The sequence below is a fragment of the Anguilla anguilla genome, chromosome 3 (assembly GCF_013347855.1).
Source record: "Anguilla anguilla isolate fAngAng1 chromosome 3, fAngAng1.pri, whole genome shotgun sequence".
Lineage (NCBI taxonomy): Eukaryota > Metazoa > Chordata > Actinopteri > Anguilliformes > Anguillidae > Anguilla > Anguilla anguilla.
In genome coordinates this window covers 39,089,494-39,099,487 of record NC_049203.1, presented here as the reverse complement: position 1 = coordinate 39,099,487, position 9,994 = coordinate 39,089,494, and the positions used below count along the sequence as shown (strand labels likewise).

General features: G+C 38.9%; 1 protein-coding gene across 1 annotated transcript; it reads right to left on the bottom strand.

Moving 5' to 3' along the window:
* Positions 1–805: 805 nt before the first annotated feature.
* On the bottom strand, positions 806–9,005 carry LOC118223463 (small ubiquitin-related modifier 1). Its single transcript, XM_035410035.1, has 5 exons — positions 8,849–9,005; positions 5,207–5,281; positions 2,473–2,550; positions 2,301–2,372; positions 806–2,165 (listed from the first exon to the last, which is right to left on the bottom strand). The coding sequence occupies exons 1-5, from the start codon at positions 8,858–8,860 to the stop codon at positions 2,097–2,099; spliced, it is 306 nt and encodes a 101-aa protein (XP_035265926.1). The 5' UTR covers positions 8,861–9,005; the 3' UTR covers positions 806–2,096.
* Positions 9,006–9,994: the final 989 nt, after the last annotated feature.

The window sequence follows — 9,994 nt, the reverse complement described above, 5'->3', positions numbered from 1 at the left end:
AACACACACACACACACGCACAACGACATGAACAACGATTTCACTATGATGCCAATATCTCCTGAAGTGGTCTGACCTTCGCAGCCCAAGTTTCCATCTCACGTATGGCTCTGTTATGCAGGCAGCATTTAACAACTCGGCAAAACACAGCAAAAAAAAAAAAAACAAAAAAAAAAAAACACCTGACTGTTTGGTTTAAAGTCAGTGTGTCAATTTTCTTACTAATGACAAATGACTAGCCAATCTGAGACATCAGGGTGATTTTGAAGTTTAGGCTTTGAAATTAGACATAAAAGTAGTCTGGTGAAACATCTAAAATTTGCCCCAGGGGGATTTGGCTTTTACAGTACAAATAAACATTTTTCAGAATCACAGTTCTGGGCTAATAATTGCCGGAACATCCCTGAATGTCGCCTAAAATCCTGCACGTGTCATTATGTCACAACCAAACTTTTCTGTAACCTCCCACAATGTTGCCTGAATGTTCTTAAGGTGATATACCACAAAGAAACCTTGATAGAACGTGATAAAAATACTAATAAATGTATATGGTAAAACCTTTAACTTTTAGTTTTAAGTTTCATATAATATGCATCCATTATTTTCTCACTTTATCTTCTTTTACCTAATTAGCTTCCATTATCAGTCAGCTATTCAAACCTTAAGAAGTTTTTTTAAGGAAAGGTGTTATATTAGCATTATTAATATTATTACTGTTATTACTGCATTAATGAAAGCAAACCTTTGTGAGAGGGGCAGGATAAACAAAATGGGAACAGTTGTGAAAGACACAGAATCCACTGCCTTTGTCTTTTGAAATACACTTTATTTAAAAAAACAAAACAAAATCATCCTACAGCCTAAAACCATCCAAAACAACTTTTCTCCCAAAAGAGAAGTTAGATACAATGATATCACAAAGTGTTGGCACTACCGTGGCAACAAAACAGCAGTTTCGTGTGATATCACAGGACCACCATGGATCAGCAGAGATGGGGAAAGGCCTGACTAATCAGAAGCCGATGTGTCATTTTTTCATAGTAGTAAAGGTAAAACAACAAAAAAATACAATGTGGAACTGTATGGTAAAATGAATAAAAGTGTGTGGCCCACACAGAAATTATATGAAGAAAATGTTTTGATTAAAACAGGAGTGGCTATCATTGCACAAATATGTAAATCTATTTTGTGTTTCAATGATGAGCCTATTAAGGATTGAGGACAGTAGCAGTGTCTTGTTTCATGATCCACACCTCATTTCTGAAGAAAGAATAACCATACTGTACTGTTCTATACAAGAACTGCACAAACAGTTGTGAGACTGGAACATTAGACACTGAACATAGGTGGACACTGTCTTGGTATTAAAACCTTCAAATTCTAAATCACAAATTGATTGGCAAACAAATTGACTAGACAACTGGGCCCTACATTGAAGACGTTCATGAGTCCATGAGCTGTTCTTATAAAAGAAGTGTGGTCGATAGCTGCAGAGAGAATTCACCAAATCCGACTCCATATTGTTAGGCGGCATTTACCACCCATCACCTTTAAAGCTGTACATAAAGATCTCTCACTGTGGTCTAAAGCAGCAACAAAACAACTGCTTTTGAAAGTAAATATGATCCAACTGAGCCGAAGTCAAGGTTAATTCCAAGCTATCCCACATAGCTGCAAAGACTCGTAATGAGTTTAGCCAGCACGTGCTTAATTTAAATACACACATAAACAAATGTACACAGTGAGTCACCTTCAAGAGCAATAGACCTGAACCACATATATAACACTCACTTGATCATAGTAAAAGTATGGGGGCGTACGCTTTCGCATTGTCTGTAATTGGGTTTCAGTAATAGCTGAAGCAGAAGGTCTGGTGCTGCTGTAGCTGGTATCTCCCCGGAGCACGTGGTCTTTTCATACACAGGGGCGGAGGGAGGGAGGGAGCTGGACTGCCCATCCTTCCTTCCAGCAGACCGGGAGGGTCGCAGAAGCCTTGGTGGTGAATCAGTTTGACTCAGATGGTTTCAGACACTTCTCTCTCGGAGTAACGAAATATTTTCAAAAAATTTTAAAAATTAGGAGATGATACAGAAAGTCTAACTGCTCCAAAGTCCACCGGTCTGTTCCTGATACACTTCAATGACGTCCTCATCTTCCATTCCCAGCTGGAGAAGGAAGGTAGACATACAAGAGACAATGAGGACATTTGGGGTGGAACACTGAGCATTAGTCCATACGTAGCTAATCATAACATAAATCTAAAACACTGAATGGTTATAGTATGTCTTCAGACAACACACCTCTTTTGGAGTTTGGTTGTCTGCAATTCTCTGTCCTTCAAAAAGAAACCTTAGGGAATCCATATGAACACCCTGTAGAGATGGCAAGAATGTCTTAGATACAGTCATGAAATCCAATTGTAACCAATTACTTAAATGGCCTCTCATGAAGCAGTGTTTAGATTGCTGTTACCTGTCTCTGACTGTAGGACTCCTTTAACTTCTTTAGATGCGTTGTCATCTTCACTTTGAAGTGAATTTCACTGTTGTCCTGAGGAAGGTTGATGTTTTGCATTACTAATTTATCTCAGCAAATACAATTGTACATATTCTGTCAACAATCGCTGTCAAACATTTGTGTAGCATTTGACAGTTCAATTTTCATTGTCAAACAAAACTTAAAAATATATTACGCATACACTCTCTGGTGTGCTTTTTGCATTGCAGCCAATTTGCTCTAAATAAGTGAGTCTCCTGGCAAACTGAACAGAATGTAAGTCAATCATTGTAGTTAGCCCAATTTAAAAATTCTCATTAGTTACCTCTTGCAATCATGCATTTATGGAGGTCATTAGCTAACTAGCTACCATTTAGCCCCAAAAAATAATGCACATTCAAAATCAGTGTCAGTCAAATCTAAAAGTATTGTAACAGTGGGACCATTTTTGTTGCTTTGGCGTCTGTACTCCAGCACATTGCATTTGAAGCACAGTGATGGACATAAGGTTAAAGAGCAGATTCTTAGCTTTCATTAGAAGTTATTTATATCCATACCGGGTGTTTCCTTAAGGAATTACAGCCCTTTTTATTAGTTACAATCCCCCCATTTTATGGGAACAAAAGTAATGGGACAAATGAACATAAACTGGAATGAAACAGTCATATATTCACCGCTAGGGGGTGTGGCAGCCTGCCAAATTCTCTCAGGAGACAAGGCTCAATTTTAAAACACAAATATTAATCATTCACAGAATGCTTTACAACAGGAAACTGAAACTAAAACTAAACTGAAATTAAATTCTTATGAATAAATGAATTTGTAAAGTAAAATAAACACAAGGCAAATTAACCTTAGTAATAAATGGCCTAACTAAATTTCCCTGATACAGACAAAAACAGAAACAGCCTAAATAAAGTTGTGTTAGCGTTGCAAAATTGCAAAATAAACAGGCATACAATAAGAAAACAATCTTAAAGTTGACTAAAGTTGAATTGGCTTTGGTAATAAATATCCATGATGCAGACAGGCCAAGATAAAGTGGTGTCAACAACATAACATAAAGCAAACAAATGTATACAATAAGTTACAAGAACTGTAGCCTATCCGTGACAGTGCAAAATGATTACAACACATTAGGCCTACAATCTAATTTACAGCTCTGCTACCTGTTTGCGTGACCTGAAGTGAAGATCTACCTGCAACATCAGCGCAGGGTTTTTTCTGAGTGCTCCCAACACCAGCTCTTATAACACTGTCATTGATCAGTGATAGGGACACACAGGCTATATAGGCTACGTAATGTGAATATTAATTTAATGACATCAATGTTGAATCTCTACAAATGCACTTTTATTCATGTATTACTTTGATATTATTTAAAAATTGTGATTTCAAAATGCCGGTACAGAAGGAGATGAGAGAACTACACTGGTGTAGGCTCATTCACCATATGCCACTGGTTAAACCAAACACCACGACACGCCTATTGTGCAGAAAAACATTTGGTGCTTGAAGGATAAAAACTAATCCAAAATCTCAGTATTCTAATGTTTATCGTCTTTGGGTCTTCAATTATAATTAAGGCTGGGTGTTGAAAAGTCATGAAAGTCATGGGTGTCACATGGATTCCATGATTCTTTGCCATTTTTTTCAAAGTTCTGTGACTTCCCAGTCTTTTTGCCATTTCCGCAATCTCCTCCATTTTCAGTTCTTTCCGTGATTTTTGGTTGGTAACTGTCAACCTTACCATAGCGTATAGTGTTATTTGTATAGGCCTATGCGTTTCAACAATATTGCCAAATGCTCAGGGAAACAAAGTGTTACAATTTATACAGATTCTGGAATGCACTGGGATCAAGATTCCTGTCCTTGTCAGTTGTTGGAATCAGATGTTTGACAGCTCCTCTCAACAATGTCAATGCCCAGCGCTCCTTCCCCCATTAGAGTAACATTCAGTGACATGAGGTACACCATCAAAGACCAAATCTAGCCATGTACAACATAATGTACCAAAACAAAATTTATAGAGATAAAAACAGACACATTGTAACTGTGTTTTACTTAAGTAATGCAATATGAGCATGCTCAATTTCGAACAATGTTCTGTTAACTAAAAAGCCAAAACAGCATGCTCTTTCTGTCCATAATTGAGGGAATTAAGCAATTAAGTGCACCAGCTTATCAATGCATTTCACTCATAGGCTATGTATTCCTAGGAGCCGGTTGCTGCCCATGGATTTTTTCAAGCACTTGTTACTGTTGCCACAGTAACGTTATTTCAATCATTTCCCACCGCTGCACATGAGATCTCATCAATAATTTAATAATCTTTTTTTTTTTTTAACTCCATGATGACTTCCGCATTTTTTTCCACATGATTTTCAACAACTAGCCTATGCCATGACTGCTCTGTGACTTCAGCCAATATTTTCTGTGACAAACACCCAGCCTTACATTTCTAACAGTTAAAAATGGTTATTTTGATCTCACAGGGTCTTTAATAGTACTTCATATTTAGCCTATCCTATTTAGTAAAATCAAACAAAATTTGTTCAGTTTACCACGATAGATGAAACTTTCCAATAACCAAGAATTTAAGTCAGTACAGACTCTATGCATGAGATGTCTGGACTAACATACCCAAAAATAAGCTTTTCTTTGATCATTTTACCAGTAATATCTGTCCAGATTAACGGCATCCTCTTACCTGCCCGATAACTTTAAGCTTGATGTACTCCCCCTCCTTTTTTTCTCCTGCATCTTGGCTTGAGGGCTTTGTCTCCTGCAATAATTTAAGAAAGCAATATTGTATTAAACATGGAAACCAGGAAACCAATGCAGTATGTTTCTGATTATTTTCGGCTTGCCGTGCAGCACAGTGAAGTGTTTACACAGATAAAAAAAAAAACAGAAACAGGAGCACTTGATCTACTTGAAGTCCTGAACAAAAAACTGGATTCACTAGCAAAGCACCAGGATAACTGGCTTCACCAAGTGAAACAGAGCAAGGCATGTAAAGGAAAAACTTGCTGAAAATGAGGCTATCATCCATATGGACTTCTCTGAGAATTATGCCTGCAAAACACATACTGAGGTACAGGCATTCCGTTTTGGGAGCAGCTGAAAACAAGCCAGCGTTGTGTCCGCATCACAATGGAGCCAGTCATACGCCTCCATTTCTGTGTCCCTTCGGCAGGACGAACGTGCCGAGTGGGCTCACCTGAAGTCAGTTTGCACAAGTTATGGGCAGCTCGTTTTATTTTTATTAGCCTACTTAAAACTTTTGAAGCAGTACAACTTTGGAAAGGGTTATTTAAGTTCATTGAGACAAATTTTCATAATGTGCAGTACTTTTCTATTCATAATGTAAGCAAATGTTATGCTTAATTACGTTGGTTAATCGGTTTGCAATTAACAAAGACCTACAAGTTTGAAACTTTTTAATGCAATACTTGGTAGGCTGATTTTCATAACTGATATCCCATTTGTCCATAATATACAGAATTCTTTATTTGAAAATATTATAAAATAACTGTGCTAAGGAATATCTATGATGCACCGACAATCCCAGTCTTCACACACTTTAGCTGAATTTGTGCACCTTTTACCTGTACTTGTTATTCAAAAATGTGTTTGGGACGTTTCTTGGTGTGGCACTCTTTTCTGTGTGGGGAGGGGTGTAGGCGTGGCTATAGAGCCTGTGGTTTGGGATCAGATTCCAATGCAGTGTTTGTTGCTAGTTTGCTGCAATGGCAGATGCTAAGAAGCCTAGATACAGCAAAGCAAAAAAGACAAGCGGAGCTGGCCTGTTTTCTGTTGGAAATGTAAGTAACGTTACTTTTACCTAGTCACCTTATGCAGCTAGATGGCTGAGGTTGGGTAGCTTTTGCATCGCATTCTGTTCTTCTATCAAGATGTCACATGCCAATTCTAACTAAATGTGCAGGGGGGTATTTCAGGAAGCAGGAATACTGAGTTAGCTGGATAACTGCGTGGAGTAACACCAAGAACAGCTCTTTTTCAGTCCATGTTCCAGATTTGGGAGGGTTCCGAAAAATAGCTACAACGGCACTACATAGTAGTTACCTTATGACGTTCTAAGGGGTGCACTCAGTGTAAAGATAGTTATAACACTGCATAATTACTGTTACCATCTATATGGAATCATTTGTGTTGCTAAAAATGCTATTTTCAATATCTCTGACCACCTCACCTCTTTGCTTGACATTTTCATTGTAGCGCTCAAGGGTTTGAGGACTAAGGAGGTGTGAGTGGGGTTTACAAACACAGTCAACACAGTCAACAAGGGCCACAATCCTACATAGTATGCCTTTAAGAGTGAACATAAATAATAATTTGAAATGCAAGATATGGGAAAAGTGAACAATGTTTCCTACAGGCTTTGAGCTTTAAGCTTAAAATGCATCTTATAATGCTCAGAAAGCATAAAAAGCATTTTATATATAGTGATATATACTGGTATCATCCTAAAATCAACAATATATTGTGATATAGGCCAATGTTTAGGCCATATCACCCAGGCCTAGATAATAATGTAATTTTCTTTTTGTTCCAAAATAAAGTAAACAAAACTCAAAAAGGGCAAAGTAACCAATATATTTCCCTTCCTGATTTTGAAAATAGGACAGAATCACTCTACACCAACAGATAAAGATACCAGGAAATCTAAGACATCACAACAGTTAAAAATGCAAGAAAATGAGTTCATAGTAAAATTATTTTGAAATAGCCTGAAGTGGAAGAACATTGCAGTCACATTCTTTAGTCTCTGTGTGTTGGAGAAACAGCGACAGCTCATGTATTTTGTTTACATGCTGTCAGACAGGCTGTGGCAAAGAGTTGCAAAGACATGGAAATGTGGAAAGTATCACTGTGCAGCCCCTGGGTGCAGTAACAGCCCTTACAGCAGCAAAAGCCTCAAACCTCAGAAACATCCCACAAATCTGTGTTAAGTTCACGTTTCTATTTTAGGATTGTAATAAATTCCTTTAGGGAATATGGATGGTAGCTATATAAATCTGACGTGAATTATGGTTGTAAGTCAACAAATGATAACTCACATTCACTGTTTTATTAATGTTGCACTTTCAGGCAGCAATTTATCGTGCTTAGCAAAAACTTTTACTAGACGTTGTGGAGGGAATTGATCATTCTAAAATAACTTATGGGCTAAAGCACCTGGGAGACGGTTGACAGATGGTGCGACTCTTAAGCAACTACAACTGTACAGAAGAATGAAATGTAAAAAGAATGCAAGGTATCATAACGTTAATTATAGAACGAAGGAAAATACACGAGGCTGGACCGTGCAAAGCAGTTTCAAAAGGGCAATAAAATAACAAACATTCTGATTAGAATGCCTTTTCTGGGAGCGTCTTGAGTAATTTGTGCAAAACGTCAGTATAATAACGAAAGCAATGTCAACAACGAAATTACTTAACAATTTATTTACATAAATTACGCCTCCGCCATAACAAGTAGGATAGCCCATTGGAGAAAGAGTGTAAGATGCGATACAACTGAAAAGGTCTAAACCAAACGTGCGGTGTATTACCAAACGGCGGTGGTTATGATAACTTGCCAATAATAACCCTGGCTGAATTGGCTAGTTTCTGATACTGTACTGGTGGTGACTAGATTGTTAGCCATCCTGCTATAACAAACATAATACGATAATCTTTCTGTCTGTCGAGTTTGTGCCTAGACTAATAATAGAATAACGTTAAAAAGCAAATGTGTTGCTCATCATGTCGTTGAGAAAACTGTTTGAAACTAACGTTAAACAGATTCGAATCTCTTTGCTAACGTTGCGTTTTTATTTTCGGTTTCAATATCCAGCAAGCTAGTCTATCATTAACGGCTATCGTGGTAAACGACATTGCTAATTTGATACCCAACAAATAGTCTAACGTTAATGATTCTGTAACGTGAGCCAGTGTCAGTTAGCTAACGGTAACGTTAGACCGGATAGTCTACTGCTAACCAAGCATGACTATTCAAACTAACGTTCGCTAGCGATGGCCAACTACCTACTTAGCTAAATAGCTAACTACACAAGAACTGCACAGCTAATCATAATTAGCTAGCGCTAACGACATTCATTTCTAGTTTGCTTACGATGTTCAGCCCACACACGCCAGACACAAGCTGCGAACTAATAACTCGACATAAAACGGACAAAGTAGTGAGCGATGAGGTTCACATGTTATTCTTGCATCCTCAAGGTAGTTCTAGTCAGGCTTCCCTGTGGTAGCTAGCTAGCTAGCTATGGTCGTTTCGTCAGCGCCCATCCCCTTTAACCGTTTATAAATAGCTAGTTTTAACTTACCGTGTCCGACATGCTCTAAAATCGATGTAAGCCAACAAACACGTTTTACTGGCGATAAATGTCTTTCGAATTCTTGTCGACTCTCCGCTGACCGACCGCCAACCCCCACAAAAACAGAGACTGACCTCATTGAAAAAGAGGAGGGATTTCCGCAGGAACAGCATCAGCTGCATCACAGCAGCAGGCACTGGTCGCGCGCTTCTTAGGCGTTTCAGCTTTGTTCTCAACGAAAATACTGTTCCCTCAAGCTTTTCATTTTGGCAGGCGAACCTTACTGATGCAACAACATGCAGATTCTTGAAGTGCTCGTTTCAGATCTACCACATTTCAAAAAGCCACCTTTTGTGAAGGCATCTTGAAATCATGTGTACTGATATGCTGGGTTTAACATACAAAATTGACTGTAGAGACATCATGGTCATGGAAGCTTTCCTGAGAGGGCAGCTTCCCCTCACTTTGGCAGAGGATACAGCTCTTTAAACGGCATGATGAATGAGGTGTTTTTCACAGCTGAGGTGGTGGGGAAGCTGGAGCACCCACCAGTTTTTATTCTGTCAAAACTGTCCTACATGCTTTGGGTGCATGAATCAAGTCCACTCATTTGGCAGTGTGCCCTGCTGCTTTCATTCCCATGCTCAAGAGGAGGATGTCAGCGGATGTCCAGCTGAACCTGCAAGTGCTAAAACGGTAAACGCCAGGAGAGGTTTTGGGGGTCATTGCAGCAAATAAAACTTGTTGGGCACAGGTTGATCCCCGGCTAGTCTAGGTTCTGCTTTGTTTCGTTAAAAAAAATTAAAAATATGAATCCACACTGGGTACCCCAAGCAGCACACTGGACAAGAGGGATGTAAAAGAATCAGGCTTTGAGTTAACTGGGTTCACAATCACCATCACTCAGTTTGAACCCCCTTAATGTTCCCTCCTGCAGCTCACTAACCTCCCCAAGAACAACTTGGCTCCCAGTCCCCTGCTGATGCAGGTATGGGACACTACAAGATGCCAAATTGCTGGTCTGGTTTCACTGCATGTTCCTATGCTCCCTCCCATCCACACATACACATTGCAAATTCCACTTCACACCACACCCAGAACACGCCCACATGATTTCCCTTGCTCAGGCACACCACACTTCACCTGCTACAGCAA

Bases quoted from the DNA above. Each gene is read 5' to 3' on its own strand.
- LOC118223463 (XM_035410035.1), bottom strand. The intron at 2,551-5,206 runs GTAAGAGGATGC...AACCTTCCTCAG, and splicing joins AGCTTAAAGTTATCGGGCAG to GACAACAGTGAAATTCACTT. The intron at 2,166-2,300 runs GTGTGTTGTCTG...TTCCTTCTCCAG, and splicing joins ACAACCAAACTCCAAAAGAG to CTGGGAATGGAAGATGAGGA.